Below are 20,589 nucleotides of genomic sequence, written 5' to 3'. Positions count from 1 at the left end.
CAATGAAATCTGAAATCCAGAACGTGTTTGCATGTTAATTTTTGGTTGTAAATATTTTTTGTAGCTCTAAAATTCTAATTCCAGGTTTTCTCCTGTCAGCAAGCCTAACCAAACAGTATCGCTGACAAATTTCCAAATACTCTAATTAGAAATTCAAAGTTGCCACAGAATCAGGGAAAGAAACAGAAGAAACAGCAGCATAAAATGGGTAGGACTTGTAAAATGATGTCTATATGGGATTAAAAGTTAATTGAGTTTTGAGAAAAAAACGGTATAGTTAGGATGAGACAAGGAGAGTGGGGAAAAACTATCTTTACTCTTTCTTAATTATTGGTTTGTTTTGAATGCTACTGAGCAGCTGAGGTAATCAGATGTTGCTGTGGTTTTCCTACTTGGAGAACAAACGTGCCAGTATTTGTTTGCAGCTCTGATATAAGAGCTTTCTGGGTTGGCTTTTGGGTTCCTCATTGTCTACGTGTGAAATCTATGTTCACATTTGAACTCCTCTTGTGATCTTATAAATTGAGGAAAGAGAGGTCCTCCTGGCGTGCTTTTCCCTTTCATTTTGCAGCTATTAACATGATAGACCTGGAGCCACTACATCCATGTTTTTGATGGTTTGAACTTTAAAAGCCAAGTGCCTGATTGTCGTGAGCACAGAGCACAGATGCTCTTTGAACTGACACATAGGTGCCTCTAACTGGATACTTGTGGTTAAAGGTTTTTACAGCTAACTACACAGCACAGCCCTAAGCATTTGCAGAACCAAACAGGACCTGCTGCAAACCAGGGCTGTTGTCACTTGGTCATCTCAGCTGTTTTTCTGATGGAAGTGGAGCTTATGAGATCTGCTTCCCTACAAAACTGTGTTTCTTCTCTCCAAAACATCTTACTCTTTCTGCATCAGCAGTACCTGTAAGTCACCTTTCATGCCTGCCACAGCATTTATGACTACTGGTTGGGAGAGACTTGAAATGCAGGGGTGGTTTCAGTGTCACAGAGGAAATTTTCAGGACTTCCTTTTCTTGGGAAGTTTAGATGTTTATTGCACCTTTTCTTCTGGAACAAGGAGCTATTTCCCTGTCTTGTTCAGTTCTGCTTTGAACACCACAGTAGGTGATCGTGAGACAGTGGCTATGGGTGGCGTGTCATGTTATGTGACCATACCCAAAAGTCCTTTTCCCTAATCTTTCTGTCAGCTCAGGTAAACAAAATTATCTTTAAAATGTTTTTTGATATGCTGTCTGTGTCTTCCCAGCCTGTAATAGGTGCTGTGGCCAGTGCTAACTGGTGCACCAATATATACAATTTACCAGCACATTGCTATGAAGAACCAACTCTTTCCTGCAGCAGAAAAAATAAGTTGATAATTCTTTTTTATCCAGGCTTGAATTTTCTTAAAACTTAAAGAAATTTGGTTGTTTTTCCAGACTTCTTCCAGTTTTTCCACACTTAGTTGATATTTGTCAACAACATTGTAAGTTGTTTCTGGAAAACCATAGCATAAATTTTAAGTCTTATTTTATTACAAAATCAAGTTGAAATGATGAAAAGTCCCTGCAAAAACAGGATTTAAAGAAATTCCCATAAGCATACACTTGTGCAGTATCTAAGTACCAATCTAATAGGTGGATGTGGATTAGAACAGAGCAGGAAAAGCAGATAAACAGATCACTTCATTTTAGGCAGGGTGGAAACAATGTTGATTTATTGGCTCTGGTTTCGCATCGTCCCCATCAGTCCGTAGAAAGATCGTCCATAGGCAATTCTCTGCAGTTGGTGTCCTTTTAGCTCCATGTGTCTAAGAAGGTCCAGGATAACTTTCCTGAACAAGATCCAGTGCTCCTATAACTCCTTAAGCGTCCTTTTCCTGCACTGCCACCATGACTGAGACACCTTTTTGCATGGTATAATTTGACAGCCCCTCCTTGTTTTTGGGCTAAGGGTAAAATCAAGATTCTGCTGAAATACTTCTGTTACACATTTCATCCTAAGATTAGCAAGACCTCTGTCTTCTGGGTTCAGCTATCTTGGCACTTCAAGCTTGATACTGGGCACTGGCAGCATAGTGCTGCCCATGCTGCCCGTGTCAGTTAGGGTTTTATCAGATCAGGCAATCTCACTAATTGTTTGTGCTCCTGGGGGTTAGGTTCAGGCTTAGACTGCTTTTTTTTGCAGAACCCAAGGGCAGTCTTTCTACCAAGACAGCAAATAATGAGTAATACGGTGTGGGGGAATATGCAGCTTCAGTTTGGTCCCCAGACTCAGCAGCAGCGACTAATGAGAGGAAGGGCACCAAAGGAAGCATTTGATTTAGCGCTTCCACTGGGAAGCTGCTATGCCGAAGGAGCTACAAATACCTTGTTTCCTCCCTGCTATTTTCCCACAATATCCCAGGGAGTAGTAATGGAGCAAACATTGCAGCCTCACTGGGCCACAGCTTTTCCCACTGGCACAAGAGGGAATTAAGAAATAGTGTTCTGTGTTTGATTGTGTACATAATGTCTGGTAGTTATTAAACATGGTCACGGTACAGCTAAGCAAAGATACTTCAAGTGATTAAACAAAGGATAGCTCCAAGGTAATTTGCAAGTCTTGCTTTGCTAGCTTGACAAACAGTGCAATACAGGGAGGCAGGATCATAGTGAATGCCAGTAATAGAAAATTATTTGCTGCTGGCTTGGGAGAGGGCTATTTCCATTATTATTGATTACAACGAATGCTGGAGCAGTGTGAGGAGCACCAGCAGCGGTGGTTGCACAGGACACAGGAGGAGGGATACACATGGACTGAACAAGGGGCACTCCCCCAGCAGCTGGCCTCGGACCCCCACTGACTGGATGAGACAGAAGCCACAGAGCCTACACCCGGCAGCAGGGGAGATTTGAGCGGGTGAAGACTATCAACCCAGCTGATTGTAACAGATGCCAGAGCATATGTATCTCCCAGTGGGCAGGTGTGCAGCAGCATGGTGACCACCTGGCAAAAAGCAGTGTCCCCTGCTTCTCCTGAGCTTCTAGCACTGGTAGAACCAATGCAGCCACACAGACAGAGCTCCTGTTCAAGCATGCGATAACCCACGTTTCCAGCTGTGGGATGTGTGAAGGGCTATTCCTACAGCTGGAAAGTGGTTGCAAGCAAGACTGCAGAAAGTGTGACCAGATTGATGAACTGCATCAACTTGGTGGCTGAGTTGCAGGAGGAGATGGGCAGACTGAGGAGTATTCGAGAGTCTGAGCGGGAGATTGATCAATGGAGATGCACTCTGCCATCTGTGATGTGTAGAAGCCAACTCAGTGTGGCCACTACAGAGGCATGTCCTGGATCTGCTTTGTGCCAGGAGGAAGGCAGCGTCACAAAGGATAAGGAGGGGAGGAAGAAAGTTACAGCATGAAGTGGTAGGAGAAACACCTCCCTACCATCTAAGTTACCCTCTAAGATAGCCTTGCAGAACAGGTACGAGGCTCTGGGTATGGTAGATGAAGCGCATAATGAGAAAGAGGAGGAACCTGCGCAAGCAGTCTTGCCAAGATGAGAGAGACCAACATCTCACAACAAGACCTGCATTAAGACCAGCGCCGAGAAGAAACGACTGTGAGTTATGTTATTGACGATTCCCTCCTGTGTGGAACGGAAGCACCCATTTGCAGACCAGACCCTCTTTTTGGGGAAGTTTGCTGCCTCCCTGGGCCTGAGTTAGGAACATCACCACAAGACTGAAGAGACTAGTTCAACCTTCAGACTGCTATCCATTTCTACTCTTTCACATGAATACAAATGATGTCACAACAAAAAGTCTGAGGTCAATCAAAAGAGACTTCAGAACCCTGGGAAGAACGTTAAAAAACTCAAAAGCATAGGTAGTGTTTTCCTCAATCCTCCCAGTAACGGGGGGAGACTTCAGATGAAACAGGCAAGCTCAGGATATCCACACTCCAGGACTGGTGCTTCCACCAAATGTTTGGAGTTTTAAACCATAGAAGAGCCTTGGAGAGACAAAGTGTGTTGGAGCCTGGCGGAATCCATCTGTGCTGATGGGGTAAAAGGGTCTTTTGACGTAAGCTGTCAGGGCTGATTGAGAGAGCTTTAAACTAGAATTGATGGTGGAAGGGGATACCTACTGCAATCCTGTTTGTAAGCTAAGGGTTGGCATGGCATTGCCAAAGGGTGGCAATCCTAGTGGGAATATTTATGCAGCTCCTGGGAGCATGGAGGGCTCAGGAGTGTATCCAAAGTGCTTGTACACCAGTGCATGCAGTATGAGAAACAAATAGGACGAACTGGAGGTGTTGGTCAGCTCCCAGAGCTACAATATAATTGGTATTAGTCAGGCTTGGTGGAATGAGTCCCGCGATGGGAGTGCTGGGATGGAGGGCTACAGGCTGTTCAGGAGGGATAGGCAGGGCAGGCGAGGTGGAGGTGTTGCACTATATATAAGGGAGAGGTTTGATTGCACAGCCCTTACAGTTAGCAATGATGTGGTTGAGAGCCTCTGGGTAAGGATTCAGGTGACAGAAATCAAAGGTGATGTTGTAGTGGGTGTCTACTACCAATTGCACAGCCTTGATGAGTTATTCTGTAGGCAATTAGGAGAAATTTAGGTAGCCCTTGTTCTTATGGGAGATTTCAACTTCCCAGACATCAGCTGGGAATTTCATACTGCTGTGACGAGCAGATCTTGGTCATTCTTGAAGTCTGTAGGAGACAACTTCTTGTCACAGGTACTCAGTGAGCCAACTAGGAAAGATGCCCTTCTAGACTTGCGATTTGTGGGGGATGTGATGGTAGGTGGCTATCTTGGCCACAGTGATGAAATGGTTGAGTTTAAAATTTTCAGTGTAAAAAGAAAAAAGGACTTTAAGCTTTTCATGGAGCTATTTAGTAGAGTCACCTGGGAATCTGCTTTTGAGGGCTTAGCAGTCCACAAGTGCTGGTCAGTCTTTAAGAACCACCTTTTAGAAGCACGGGAGCAGGCAATTCCACTGTGTCATGAGTCAAGCAAGTGGGGCAGAAGGCTAGATTGGCTGAACAGGGAACTACTTATGGAGCTCAAGAGGAAAAAGAAACTGTGATCTCTGGAAGCAAGGTCAGACTTTGCAGGAAGAGTACAGAGCTGTGTATGCAGGTAGAAGACAGGAAAGACCAGTTAATTGAAACTGGCCAGTGCTGTTTCAGAAAATAAGAAGGGCTTTTTAAAGTATGTTAAGAGGAGGTCTAATTGGACCTAATCGGTCTATTGGACCGATATTGGTTGAAGATGGTCATCTGACTAATAGGGATGAAGAAAAAGCAGAGTCATTCAATGTTTTTTTTTTTTCCTTAGTCTTTAACAATACTGATAAACCTTGGGCTGCCCAGTCCCCAGTCCCCAGAGTCGGAGGACCATGACTGCAGAAACAATGACTTTCCACATGTGGACGCTGAAATTGTAAGGGACCAGCTGTATCAGCTGCGTGTTCACAATCCCTGGGGCCTGATGGGATTCACCCCAGAGTACTGAAGGGGCTAGTGGATGTTACAGCAGGACCCCTCTCGATCATCTGCCCAAGGACTTGGGAGTCTGGGGAGGTCCCTGCTGACTGGAAGCTGGCCAATGTTATTCCATCTACAAAAAGGGCATGAGGGAAGATGCAGGGAAATACAGACCTGTTAGTGTAAAACTCAGGACCCTGGAAAAGTTATGAAGAAGATTATATAGGGTACTGTTGAAAGGCATTTAAAGAATAATGCAGTCATCACGCACAGTCGGTATGGTTTCACGAAAGGAAAGTCCTGTTTGACTAATTTAATATCCTTCTATGATAAGATCACCCACCCAGTGGATGAAGGAAAGGCAGTGGATGTAGTTTTTCTGGATTTTAGTAAGGCTTTTGGTGCTGTTCCTCACAGCACCTTTGGACAAATTGTCCAGCTGTGGGATGAGCGGGTTCATGGCGTGCTGGGTGATGAATTGGCTGAAGGGCAGAGCTCGAGTTGTAGTGAAAGGGGCTACATCTGGCTGGCACCTGGTCACCTGTGGTGTTCCTCAGGGCTCAATTCTAGGGCCAGTGCTGTTCAGTATGTTTATCAACCATCTGGATGCAGGAGTTGAATGCCCTGTTAGCATGTTTGCTGATGATGCCAAAGTGGGAGATGCTGTTTGAGTCTCTTGAGGGACAGGAGGCCTTGCAGAGGGATCTAGATAGATTGGAGCATTGGGCTCTGATTAATGGGATGAAATTTAACAAGTCTACGTGCTGGATTTTGCACCTGGGATGGAGTAATGTGGGCACAGGTATAGACTGGGAGAGGAGTGGCTGGAGATGAGCCCTGCAGAAAGAGATCTGGGGGTGCTGGTTGGCAGAAGGCTCAATAGGAGTCAGCAGTGTGCCCTGGCAGCCCAGAGGGCAAACTGTGTCCTGGGGTGCATCAAACACAGCATGACCAGCCGGTCGAGAGAGGGGATTATCCTGCTGTATTCAGCGTTGGTGCGGCCTCACCTGGAGTACTGTGTGCAGTTCTGGGCCCCACCATTTTCGAAGGATGCGAAGGTCCTTGAATGTGTGCAGAGGAGGGCAACAAAGCTGGTGAAAGGGCTGGAAGGAATGTCCTGTGAGGAGCGGCTAAGGACTCTGGGCTTGTGTAGTTTGGAGAGAAGGAGGCTGAGGGGTGACCTCATTGCTCTCTACAGCTTCCTGAGGAGGGAACATGGAGAGGGAGGTGCTGACCTCTTCTCCCTGGGATCCAGTGACAGGATGCATGGGAATGGTTCAAAGCTGCTCCAGGAAAGGTTTAGACTGGACATTAGGAAGCATTTCTTTACCAAAAGAGTCTCCAAATCCTGGTACAGGCTTCCTAGAGAGGTGGTCGATGCCTCGAGCCTGTCAGTGTTTAGGAGGCATTTGGCCAATGCGCTTAGTAACGTGCTTTAACTTTTGGTCAGCCCTGAAGTGGTCAGGCAATTGGACTAGATGATCATTGTAGGTCCCTTCCAACTGAAATGATCTATTCTGTTCTATTATCTTCATTGCTTTACCTGTCATGATTTGATACCCCGAATTTAATAGAAGAGTCTCAATATAGCTTGAATGGATTTGATTCTTTATTAGTTTATGTTTAGGAGCTATAATTGGATCCACTTGTAGGAGTGCAATTCAGGAGCAACTTCACTGAAGTCCTTGGCAAAACCGAGTAATATCTTAGTAAGATTCCATGCATAAAAAGAAAAAAAGAAATTCCTTGCTCAGAAAAGTCTTCATACTGCCTTCACATGGGGTATGAATGTCTCAGTGTTTTTATTGTTGTGTTAGATACAGATGCATATGGTTGCATCAATACACGCTGTATACGACTAGTGTGTTCTCTGTGTATTTGCTTTTAGTGCAATAGCATCAATCTTACGAGCCTGGCTCGATCAGTGCTCTGAGGATTTCAGAGAGACACCCAACTACTCATGTTTGCTGAAGTTGCTGGATTACCTGAAGAGGAATATACCCAGCTCTGACCCAGAGAGGAGGGCACAGAACCTATTGGAACAGTTCCAGAACGAAGAAGCAGAAAATGATGGTAAGTTACCTTTCCCATCTGTTTTTCTGTTCTCCCAGACTGTATGGTGCTACAGGGATTTATGGGGAGTACACTTCATTAACTCTTACGCTAATTGACAATATTGTGAGGCTCACCAGTGACTTTTTTCTTGTTTCTTTTTTTTTAAAAAAAAAAAATCTGTATGAGGCTGCAGGTTCTGTGCGGGGTGAAATAGTTGTACGGTGCAGGTGCCTATGCCTGTTCATTCTGGGGTGGATTGGGAAATTCAGCACTTTAACATTTAGCCAAAGCTTTGAGATTGCTGCAGTAGCTAAGTGGTTAATTGTCAGCTCACTTCCCATGTCATTGAATTAAAACACACAGCTGCTCTTTGGCTGGTCTTCTCATTTCAACCCCATGCCCCCCCTCAAGAAAAACCCAAACTAACAAAAAGGAAAATAAGGACCTGCAACAAAATACAGCTTGAGTCACAAGCCTTGTTGTCATCAAGCTTTTCTTCCTAGTTACCATCATGTCAAAGGAAGTGTCTGTGGCTGTTTTTTCCTATTTGAGTGGTTGGCTGCTTGTGTCCAAGGACAGAGGAAAAACTTACGTTATTGGGGGTCACAGTCTACTGAACAATAGTGAACTGTAGTAACACAAATATGCTGTGTGCAGCGTCAAGCCTGACACATAACCTTATCCTGGTCAGAAAGCTTCCTGTGGCATAAGCTGAAAAGTCATAGGAGCTCACGTAGTCTGTGAATGAGAACTAGAATCAGCTTCCAGCTTTGGCAGAGGGGAAAGAGGGAATAATTCATGTAATAAAGGATAAAGGAAATGACAGGGGAAAAAAAAAAAAAAATTCATCCCATAAAAATCATGTCTGCCGGATGTTCCAGAAATACCATGTCAATGCATAATACTGTGAAATGCCAAATTAACGCTGTCATTAACACGTACATAAAAAGGAGTACTGCACAGAGTCCAGATGTATATCTTATTGAATACAGGTAAGTGAAGGGAATTGCTAATATGTGCCTATTGATGCCCTTTCCTGGATTTTGTTCCCACAGGTCAATCAAAGAAAGCTCACAAGAGCTATATTTGGGTTCTTGTTTCCTCAACTAACGGTTGAAAAGGTTCTTTTCTGAGTTATAGATGGGTCAATTTGAATGATAACATTTTCCAAATTGTGGCAGAATAGAGGCTGTTAATTAGAATAAAACAAGAAGAGGAGAAGGCAATTAATCTGTGGGGTCTGTAGAGGAGAGTTTTTAGAACTGTCACTTACTTTATCAGAGTTCCATCTTTGATCATTTCAGAGATTTCTTTCCAAACTCTTAATGTGTTGTTAGCCATCAAGGCTTGCTGGTAATTATTGTTCTAAAGCATTCATATTTGTGCTATGAATTTTCAAATTTGGGTCCTAGTCCTAGAATTTGATTTGTGTAATCAGACCTCCATTCAGTCCTGCCATCAGCCGTGCCAGTAGATTAGATTGCAGTACCAGAAACATAGATAAAAGCTGTTCCTGGCCTCAATCTCTTGCAGCTTGAGCAATACAAAGTGAGGTGAGTCAGAGAATGCAGATTCAGAAGGGGCACGTGGTTGCCCTCAGTGAAGTCAAGAGAGCAGTTGGGCTTTTGAGGGCTAAATGGATCAGAGCGATTTGAAGATAATGAGATAGTTGAGTACAAGAGGATTCCAGCTTCTTGGAGAGTAGGGAAAAGACTGGTTACACATTTATAAAAGTGAGAGAGAAAGGCGAGAGGCATGAAAAGAGAAATGGAAAATCTTGTATTGCACTCCAGGACCTGATTTAAGGGCACTGTGAGGCTTTGAATAAGGCTGCACCCCAATGATGAGGATTTTCAGTTGAATTGCAAGAGCTGAAAGGAAAATGAGGAGTTACATAGTCGAAAAGAGAGAGAAAAAAGTGTGACTCTTGTAGCAGTTCAGTAGGATTCCATTTAGTTATGTGTATTGTTACAAAACAACTACAGAAGAATAATGCTGGAACAGAGGTCTCCATTTATCTCATTTAGCTCTGTCAATAAATTGTGCAATTGGAATGTACAGATGGAAATCTGGGTACAGTCTGTAGTTATAATTTGTTACATCAAAACTGTAGCAATTTACATTGATGAGACTGTAGCAATTTACATTGATGATTAGGTTTTGCTAATTAATGAAGAAAGGAAAAGTATTTTGAAAGCAATGATGGAGTCTCAATTTATTTTGTTGCTTTAATGTCTGTTCTGCTTTAATTGGGTATGAAGTATTGTGTAACATATTCTGAAATGTGCTGCTTGTTTTTGTTAATGAAATCTCCCTAGTAGTAAACTCAGTACTTCCGTTGTTAGTCTTCAACCAGTCCATTTTTTTTCCTCCCTTCTTATGGAGTTACTGTCGTCTTACAGTAAAAGGGATTAGGAAGAGGATTTATTTTCAGGGCTTTTCTTTAACTTCCTCCTCTACCATGGGAAACAAGGGCATATTTCTTACTGTTTTAATGTGGCTTTGTTCCCAACCTGTGAGACCCAAAAGGTGTCATGGGAACCTCTGTGAAATCCCTTCCCTTCTGCACTGAATTGGGTCCCTTGATGAGGACAGCTCTCCTCTCTCACCTCTTCACTGCTGCCCAGTGCAAATTTAGAAGTAGTTCAGCTGAATGCTGTAGGTGCTCACTGCATTCCCTTCTCTGGGAATTTTTCGCAGAGAGGGAAGGTAAGGGATGCTGGAACAAACTCCTTTCAATACAGTCCATGTAACCACAAATGATGCCAAGAAATCTGATATCTCCTTTTGTTTCTACACAATGAAGATGTGTGGATGAAATCTGGATATAAGAGCATTCCTAATGCAATATTTTGGGGATATAACTGCAGTCTTGTCCCTTTGTAGTTTATGGTTGGGTTTTTTTCTGATTATAAAATGTGTGAATACTGAAAAGTAGATTAACAAAATTCTGCAATGTCAATAAGGAATTTTTGTTGGGGGGTGTGTGGTTTTTTTTTCTTTTAGAAGAATGATTAGTGGATGGGTTAAGCCACTTCTCCACTAAGAGACCTTGAACAGCTCAATTATCTCTAACTCTGTTTCTTTTTCTTCCACATTTTCTTTGCCAATTTAATCTTCTGGTCATCATCCTTCTCACTAAAATATGCAGCACAGCGGGGCTATTACATTGGGCAGGAACCTTTGGGTCTTCTGCTATAATATATGCAGTGACTTTTAAAACAAACAAACATCTGCTTTGATTCACTGTTTGCTGTATAAATTTACTAAGTTATGTTTTCCATCCTGGACAGATGGGTTCTATAGTGCTTACCTCTGTAACCTGCATGATGAAGAGGAGCTGGAGATCAGCATTTCAGAAGAATTCTCTTTTTTCGAAGACGACCTTGTGGCAGAACAGTTGACATACATGGATGCAGTATGTAGAGTATATGTACTACTTGGAATACTAGGGGAAATAGTACTGGGCTTCTAAAAATTTTTTTTGAAGTTATGTTTTATACTTAATGTTCCAGAACGGATCTGTTGTTGGGACATGGAACACAGCTGTGCTTGTTTATCTAAACTTGCTTTGTTCATTGGGCTTTTTTCTTTAGTCTTTCTAAAGGTTTTGGGTTGCTTTTTAAAGAAAAAAAAAAAAGTGTGAATGTATACTGTGTAGCCTTTTTTGAAAAGTTTAATATTTGATACCTGAGAAATAGCACATTTTGACTATAGTGCTACCTGGCCTAAAGATGTATGGGTAGTCTTAACTGTAGTGTTCTGATTTGGTTTGTCTGTATCAATCTCCTTCAAAATATCATTATACAAAAAAAATTTCCCCTTGGTTATGCAACTGATATAAAGGTGTCTCTTGTTTTCCCAGGACTATTTAGCTGACAGTTCTTTTAGGGCATCAAGCCTATAAAATCAAATTTTAATACTGTACTAGATTTAGATCCAATTTGTACTGTAAACATGCGTTTCTTCTTGTGGACAATAGACATCTAGGAGAATCCTGCTGACTTACGACACCTCTATTTCACTCTAGAAACTCTTCAAGAAAGTTGTGCCCCACCACTGTTTAGGATGCATCTGGTCTCAGAGGGATAAGAAAGAAAACAAGCACCTGGTACCTACCATCAGAGCCACCATCTCTCAGTTCAATGCAGTTACCAATTGTGTTGTCAGCACTATCCTGAAGAGCAAGGAACTCAAAGCACAGCAAAGAGCCAAGATAATTGAGAAGTGGATTCGTATTGCACATGTAAAGCATTTATTCTAGACTGTTTCATGTTCCTTGTGTGGTGCCTTGGAGTGAGGGAGGTGGGAGGGGAGAAAGGAGTTGTATGCATTGGTCCCAGGCTAGTGAACATCTTAGCTCTAATTTTTTCTGGTTTTGACTGACTTTCTTTGTAATAGCAGATGAAGTATTGCTCTTCCTTTCCTTAGTTCCTTCCCTACCGTGGAAATTGGGTTGATCTTGTCTCTTCACAGGGTTGGGAGTGCTAATTAATGGATGAGGCAGATACTGTGTCTTGCAGATGAGGAGTGCCATATACTTGATAATGTAACATTTAGAATAAGATTGGTATAAATTCAACCAGTTCACCTCCATTAGGAAGAAAATACTGCTCGTATACCAGTGAAAGAAGTGAAGGGATGGTTGATATCATCCAAAGGCTAGACTTGTTTTCAGGGGAAAGTTTAACAAGAATGAAGTAGGACTGGCAGTGGCGCAGGCAGTGGGCACAGTCAGAATAAGCTTTGCATTTCCCTGCCTTTGGCTGTTCATGTTCAGTCAATGAGCATCATGCTCCCTCTCATGCATCTATGAACACTGTGCGAGTTGAAATCAGATATGGTGGAAGACAGCACAACTGTTTGTGTTTTCATACATTTATGTATATGTGTGTGTATATATGAAAGTAAAGTAAATACAAGGTTTTAAGTAAGTGCAGACAAAGCTAGCTTACTTCTAGGAAGTAGTAGCCTCTTTAACGTGGAAAAAATGGAATTATTGTTTGTACTCATTTGTTCTGAAAAATTCTTGAGGCTGAAAGGTCATTTGCCTACTGAGTTATTCACGATTTATGTCAAGTATACAAACCAGCTGGGTTTGGACAGAGTAGGAGGTGCAAGCAGTGACTAGAAAAAATAAGCAGCGTTACAATATGATACCAATCTCCTCATCATCTTACCTTTCTGCTTTATCATTGTCTTGTAATGTTTCTTTAACACATTTTTAGTCTTTGCTTCAATTCCTTTGTCTTGTAGCAGATAAGATGTTTCTTAATCTTTGCATGAAAGGGTTTTGCATGCCTTCTTTACATAACTCTAGTTTGCTAATTTCTTAGATTTTATCTTTACTATTTTATTGTACTATTTGTAACTCCCCTTCAGAGTGCTGGGCAGCTGGCACTAAACTATATCTCTCTTTTGAAGAGAACATTAAAGCACTTTCATGTGGATATGTATTGACTTTTGTTTTAAGAATCGCACAGATTCTTTCTGAGCTATACAAAACAAGCAGTCATAAAAAGCTCAAGTCAAACAGAGGCTTTCCAGCCTTGACAATGCACTTCTATGCTTCCAGAGGCAGTATTGTTAGTCCTGGCACCTAAAGTGCCTGCAAGTGCATGGTCCAGGAAACTGGTATGGGGACCTCTCTCTTGGCACTTACATCAACTCGTTTTTGTTATCATCTGATGGCTGCTTTGTAGCCCATGTGAATGGATTAGGAAGTTTGATTCCTATTTTCTGTGTGCAGATCTTTAAGTTGCAGATGGTACCAGCTGAAGTGGCCTTTTTGAGGCAGACTATGCTATGCTGCAGCCTGGGTGAGCAAGTACGAAGCAGCTTCTTGCTCATCACAGGGCAGCAGGGAGGCCTGGGGAAGCCAGGACAGGCACCATGCTCATCATACTTGTTCTGTAGATGGACAGCTTTGTTCACCTCCTTTGATTCAGTGCTTCTCCCTTTACTTATTCATACATGTAATTAAATACTTCAGTCTTAGCTAAGCGCATGAAAAATGCATGTGCACGCTCTACAAAATAATTGCACATGTAGAACAGCTAGTTGCATATATACTTAGCTGCCCACTTCTGAAGAAATGTTGCTTGCTTTGTGCATGCAAATGAGTGTTTTGAATAGTTAGATGCCTGAATTAGAAAATAATCCACTCGTTAAAGTGCAGTTATTCACCGACAGCTAACTCTGTAACTTAGAAGCATGGAGTTCCACGCTTGTTATCTCTTTGTGACTTTTGGATCCAGTTTCTCGGTTTACAAGATAAACTGAATACTTTATCCAGTGCAAGCCCTCTCTGCTCTACTTCGATCTAAGGTTCCTGAGGAGAAGCAGCCAATATCACTCGCACAATATTTTCTTTGAAAATAAAAAATAAAAATGAAATCATTAATATCCTGTTATACTTAATTTTTTCAAATCAAAGTTGCTTCTGCACAGGATTCTTTCTGGTTTTCCCCTTGTGAAGGACACAGCATGAAACAAAGTTATTGAAACCAGTCTTAAAAATTCTTCTTATATACAAATGAAAGCTTGCTAAAGTTTAGTCTGGAGTCAGTTAAATCTTGAGAACACAAAATCCAATATTGAATTCGTAATGTGCTTTAAATTACACAACGTGCAATTAAGTCAGGATGGTTCTAAACTTGATCTTCCAGCCTAAACTCGTAATTTGAAAACAAGAAATGCTGAGAATTTGTGCCTCTAAATCAGTGTTCTCCCCAGCCTGAATTTCAAGCTGAACATAAAGAAAGAAGGGTCTTGTTCTTAAATGTGTCAGTCTCTAAAGAGGAGCTGTTATGTGGCTTCTTTTGCCCCAAACCACAAGGGAATAGCTTTCAGGTCTTGCATGTCCTACCACATGATCTTGAACTTGGTCTTTATCTAGGCTAACTGCCAGCCTGCTTCAAGTACTGTTTGCCCAGTCAGTCTTCTTAAGCCATGCTTTGTTAAATGTAGTCTCCTAGGTTGCACAAGGATTTTTGGTTGGGTTTTTTTCTGGGTAAATAAATGGGAGTAAGTGTACCTGCCTTAGTTGTTGAGCCCATTTTAATGCAACTCATGAAGAGAATTGCTGCTATATTAAGGTCTGACTTTTGTTTATGCTGAGGTTGCTTTACATTTGTTCAGTCCTAAAAAGGAAATAAATGACGTCCATTTTCACTGTGAGGATCCTTTACATAACTAGCATTATTTGTGTGATAATCAGCCCCATAAAAATTTGCAGAAGCAGAATTGTAGTTTGAATACATTCTCATCTACATGCAACAGTCAAATTGGCATGTGTTTTGTCTACTTAATTTGCTTGTACAGACACCTGTTTGTGAGCTTGTATTTGCGAGAGTTTCTTATGGACTAGAGCACAGGCACTATAGACTTGAGCCACCAACAGATTTACAGGAGTTCCTTGAAGAGTCATAGGCTAGACTTTCCCCTTCCTCCTTGATTCCATCTGCTTTACCAGGAATCTGTGCTATTTTTTTGAGAATTAAGTTTCTCAATATACTTTTCCATCAAAGCTTTTGCCACACAGAAGCTGCATAAGAAATGTCTATGAACCAGTCTCTCTGTTAGGATTTGATCCCAACTCTGGAAAAGCTGGGAAGATTTTTCTCTTCAACAGCATGCACATACTTGAATAACAGGTTATTCCTTGCATGTCTTTATTTTTAATTGACACTTAGATGATTGAGGGTTTACATTTTAAATGCCACATATAAAGAGGCAAAGCCTGAGTTTTCCCCCTAAAGGGTAAGAGGGATTGGTAACTATAAAGAGCTTTTTAAGAAGTGTAACATTTGTCCTCTTTAGCCTGGCTTTACGGACTAAGTTCCACTTTTATTTTTACTAGGAGAACTAGAAGTTGTAACAGTGCAACATCACCACAAATACATGAAAGTGAGGAAAACAAGATATAAGTGCCAAACCCCATAAAGTGTTTGGTGGCTGGAGGGGGGAGTGATATTTTTGATGTTCAATATTTGTACAGCTGCCTGCTTAGCAGTGAGAATGTGTAGCAAGCATGACACCAGTCAAACACAAGAGCACTAACGTATTTGTAATGCTGACATTTAATGCTCCTGTATTTCTAACCACTCCTTTCACAGGAATGTAGAATCCTGAAGAATTTTTCCTCCTTGAGGGCCATCATTTCAGCACTGCAGTCCAACTCCATCTATCGGCTAAAGAAGACCTGGGCATGTGTTCCAAAGTAAGCTTCCCCCTCTGCTCCTATGGTTAGCCCCAAACAAAGGCAAAATGCTCAGTGCTTTTTCTTTTCATCTTGTTCTTCTCAGTGTTCCTATTCTGCTCCTTCATGGACATCTGTTTTCTCAGAAGAATCTCTCTGAGGCTCAGATCCCTTTTTTGAGTCTGATTGCTGTGAGCTCCTCTTTCATATTGAGCTCCACAACCTGCCCTTGGGGATACTGGGTCTCTTCTGTCCTTTATAGCATATTGGATCTTCCACAACCTATTCTGAAAACCCATGGAACTACCTACTCACCCAGCTCATGCACACTACACCTTTCTCAGAAGGCCAGCAAAAGTGTACCATGATACTTGCCTGTTGTCTTCTCTCTCGTGAAGCTGGAGGAGGTCCAGGTTGCTACAAACTCTCACTAATCCTGTCCTGGTCCTGACATTTCCTTAAAATATATCCCCAAACTACAAAATCCAAATCTATATTGAAGAGCATATTTCTTACAGGGGAATACCTCTTTGTGCAACTGCATGCCAAACAGACACCAGAAATCTCTGTGTAGGAAAGATGGTTTTCTGCTCATTCAGTTTGGGAAGAATAGGTTTCTTTCCTTTGCCTTTGATAAACAGTGAAAAATGTCACTCTGCCACACAGTATACTTTTGCATTTCCCCTAGAGAGAGGTGTGTCCTTCCTTCTGCTGCCCCGTGTTCCTGTTCCTGATCTTGCCATCTTGTGTGTATAGTGTTAGGCAATAGAAAGGGACTCATACGCTTAAATGCTTCTAGCTTTCCAGAATGCATGTAACAGGGCAAAAATTAAGTACTTAGGATACGTCTCACGGATATTTTTCTGTTCCTTTGTATCCATTTACCCACTTTCTTACAGCAATCTCATATCCCGCCGTGTAATTGAAAACACTGCTCAGGGTCTGCGTACCTACAGCATTTCTCCATGATTCTGTCAAATAAGGCCTTACTTTACTGGGAGCACCAGGGTATCCCAAGAAGGTTCCTAATAGATATGCAGGATCTCATTGGATGCATTTTGGTGGTGTTATCTTTTATATGCCCAACTGTTAACAATTCATAAGAAAAAATAGTAATTAATCTGATTTAGAGTTCTTACTGATAACCTAAATGATTTAATCTTTTCCTGTACAGGGACATAATGCTGATGTTCGAAGAGCTTTCTGATATCTTCTCAGACCATGACAATTATTTGACAAGTAGGGAGCTGCTAATGAAGGTGAGAATTAGCTTGAGTTGCAAGGCTTGTGATCTCAGTCAAAGCTGAGGTTAGCCCTTTTTCTAACCAGCTGCCAAAGCTCATCTCTCTCTTAATTGCTGTATGCGGTGCTTCAGGGAAGGTAGGTCTGTAAAACCTGTGCTTTTCTGCTGGATTAAGAGGCGATTTCGTTGTTCCTGAAAAGCCCCACACTAGCTTGGATACCCACATAGAGCAGGCTGCAGCAGCCCAGATTCTGTGTGGACTTGTTCACAAGACAGCAGGTCGGGACCCCTTGGAGCCTCTCAAGTTGAATGTCACGCTGCTGTAGTTAGGTAACGCTCCCTTGAGCAATGTCATGTCTAGCTCAAGAATAGCTGTGTGCACCGTATTGTACCTGCGATAGCCACAAGAGTGAAGAGGTGCTGCACAGTGTAATTTTACTGAGATGAGTTAAAAATTAGCACTTTGGCTTTATACTGCTCTGTATAGAGAGAAGAACCTCTAGCTTGCATGCGCTCTGAGCAGACCCGGAAAGGCTCAGGTTTGCATCGATGAGTGCAGAGCAACTCCAAAAAAGATTCTTGACCGGAGTGCACCTCTGTAGTGCTTTTGACTTCACTGGAACAATGCCACTCAGCTTCAGCAGAGGAATTAAACCAAGATGTTTATCCAACTATCCTGTACCTTTCTTGGAACTAGAAAACAGGGCTGGGAATTTCGAAGGAACTGGCTTCCTGCTCTGTGTGTGGCCAGATGGACAACAAAGCAGGCTCTGTCTGAAACAGTTTGACTTGTGCACTCCCCTGGGTGAACCCCAACAAGCTCAGAAGCTTGAAAGGAATGAGTAAGAATAGCAGGGAAAGGTTATATTCTGTAGAAACTAAGGAATGTTTGTGGCAGTTTATTCTGTGTATATAAAAAAGTTTCCATAAATTGGCTAACCAGTTTACTTTTTTGGCAGTTCTGTAGAGTCATTTGACCTTACCCTCTTCCGTGGTATCTGAAACACTGTGTTTTGCTCAGATTCCTGACTGACAAACCTGTCAGTCTGTCTGTTTATCGTTCATTTATCAACATCTGTAGATAAATTTTAAAGCAAGAGAGACAATAATAAGCATAGAGGGAAAATGTGTGTTCAGAACAGCTCATTTACCCAAATATTAAAAAGACAAAACAACAACTCAATCTGAGCCCAGACCTTCTGACTCCCAGCAAATCACTCTCCCCAGCTACTGTAAGTAGATTTGCAAAGTATTTTTAAAGCACTGAGAGGAGGAAAATTCCACAGAATAGCTAGAATGTCTCTCCTACTTCTCGTCTTGGTTCATTTTGTAACAATTGGAGGATTAATGCTCACTGAATCCTTAAAGTCTCTGTTTTCTTTCACTATAAATAGTCTCTCTAGGGAAGCCATGTTCGACCTCGTCTACCCATCCTGCAGATTTAAGTGTAGAGCAGACAAAATGCCATATGAAACGGGTTGGCTGGCATGGAGAGGGAGCACTGTGTTCTCTCTTCCCCAAACAATGGCTCTGCTGCGAGCTGCAGTTTTAGCCTCTGTGCCTGCCCACTGGCTGCTGATAGACAATCTCAAGTTTACCTTTCAGTATCTTGAAGACATCAAGACAGTACTCGTTTTTCATTTGCTCCTGTTTTTCAGCTGGGGAAGGAAATACAGTTTGAGCGATCTCTTCATTAACTGTGACTGAGAGAAGTAAATGTTGTAATGAGAGGATCTTTACAAGTGCAGGCTGTTGTTTTGTGCCTCACTGGTCATGATTCATGCCCCATGTGTGTGACCACTGGGAAAAAAACCAGTAATTCCCAGCATCCCCTATAGATCCAGGGAAATAAAGGCTACAGATCTATTGCAAAATAGCTCATCTATTCATAGGAAAGCTTAAACTGTGGAGATAAAACCCTATTACTTTAATTTCCTGTGTATTTTTGGATTAGTCAGTAAGCCACAGAGAATAGCTCTTGGATCTCTATGTTGTGGCATAAGAAAAACAACAAAGCATTACATAAGATAGAGATGTTTACTTGTAGCAGTCCTGATTAGGAAATTAAACAGAAATGCTGAGGTCAAGAGTGTCAGGATAGAGTTCAGAGAAGCATCTGGCCACCTGAAATATATCTAAGCTTCTCAGATTTTCGACAGCACTTAGCTTTGGCCGGAGTAGAGCCATTTTGCAGAAAATTTCCCTTATAGTCATCTTGTGGGATTTTGTCAAAAATTCCCAATCAGTGTACAAGTACCAGAAAATTAGCATGTGTATGTATACACACATGTACCTGCACAGCAAAAAATTTTGCTGGCCTAGCTTGCCTGGTTAAATGTATTTGCAATTATTTTACACAAACATAGTTGCCAGCTTACCATTTGGCTCCTCCATTAATTGCCTTTAATCCTCTTTTAACCCACAGGAAGGAACATCCAAATTTGCAAATCTGGACAGCAGTGTGAAAGAAAATCAGAAAAGGACACAGAGGCGACTGCAACTTCAGAAAGATATGGTGTGTTTGGTGTTCTTTTCCTCCCCTTTATGAACTGGTAAAATGACCCTAATTGGTGAATTATATGAGCAGCAAAATCTAGAATGGTATTTAACAAAGTGAGCGTGCAGTAGGTAATGCTCTCAAATGTGCTCTCTGTCAAGAAAAACAATCACATCAATGCTATTGATTAGCTGATACAAAGTAAGTGAACCGAAAGGTTTAGACTGAATATGCAGTCAGAATGTTTGTCCCTGTAAATGTGTCTAAAGCTCTAATTCCTTTATGCTGTGGATCATAGTAAGCAGGTAATACTATGTGTGTGTGTGTATATAATGTGCATATATATACACAGTCCCACGCGTGCATACATCCGAATATAGAAACAGTTACAAAGTGGGATTCGTGATGCACCCAGCTCAAGATGTATGGCCTACGCTGAGCTGCCAAGCTGTAACAGCTATGGGTGTTAGTGCAACCCAGCTGTCCCTTTACTCCAGTAACACCCGCCTGTGTACTGAAATGCTGGAGGAAATGGATATGCAAAGCATCAGCACAGCTAGTGCATTCAGTGATCTGGTGCTGTGAACACTCAAAGATTTCAGGATTCGGTGGATGTATGTGGCAATGTTATGTTCCCTGGTGCCAGTCTTCCCCTGTCCCCCCTGCAAGGGGATAACTGGGTGCACAAGCTTGCTGCTCCCCTTCCCACTTGCATTTGCTTCACATCCCAATCAGCTGTTTGGGATGGACACTGAGCCAAGGGTTTGGCCTTAGTTCCAAGTCTATCAGAAATTTACTAAACCTGCCATTTAAAATGATCATAAATGATTTATGAATATAAACCTGTGTTGATCATTTTCGACTGTCTTGTTTCTGTCCTACAAGAAAGAATTCTGTTAACTACTCTTGTTACCCTTTAGAGAGAAATATGGGGAAAAGCACACAGCTTTCACATAGTAAAATACGTCATGTAAATACTGGAATTCTTGTGATAAAGAAAGTTAGTTCTGGCCAGAGCAGAAATTTCACTGGTTTTTAAATAAGCTCATGAAACTTCTGACATACCAGCTTGAAAATTGCAGGCTTCTACAGCGATTGCTTTGTAAAATACATCCGGTTTCC

At 41.8% G+C, this 20,589-nt stretch overlaps 1 protein-coding gene across 3 annotated transcripts in view; it reads left to right on the top strand.

Annotated features, from left to right (window-relative positions):
• Nucleotides 1–20,589, top strand: part of RGL1 (ral guanine nucleotide dissociation stimulator like 1) — an 81,848-nt gene that overhangs the window by 50,017 nt on the left and 11,242 nt on the right. For all 3 annotated transcript variants that reach the window (XM_086462338.1, XM_086462337.1, XM_086462336.1), the window contains exons 5-10: nt 7,361–7,545; nt 10,821–10,945; nt 11,558–11,773; nt 15,645–15,748; nt 16,902–16,986; nt 19,396–19,485. In XM_086462338.1, coding sequence (XP_086318464.1) covers nt 7,361–7,545; nt 10,821–10,945; nt 11,558–11,773; nt 15,645–15,748; nt 16,902–16,986; nt 19,396–19,485 — 805 coding nt within the window. The remainder of the gene's footprint in view (nt 1–7,360; nt 7,546–10,820; nt 10,946–11,557; nt 11,774–15,644; nt 15,749–16,901; nt 16,987–19,395; nt 19,486–20,589) is intronic.

This window comes from Leptosomus discolor, chromosome 3, assembly GCF_034619465.1.
Source record: "Leptosomus discolor isolate bLepDis1 chromosome 3, bLepDis1.hap2, whole genome shotgun sequence".
NCBI lineage: Eukaryota > Metazoa > Chordata > Aves > Leptosomiformes > Leptosomidae > Leptosomus > Leptosomus discolor.
Note: the sequence above shows the minus strand (reverse complement) of the source record. Positions and strands in the feature narration are given on the sequence as shown.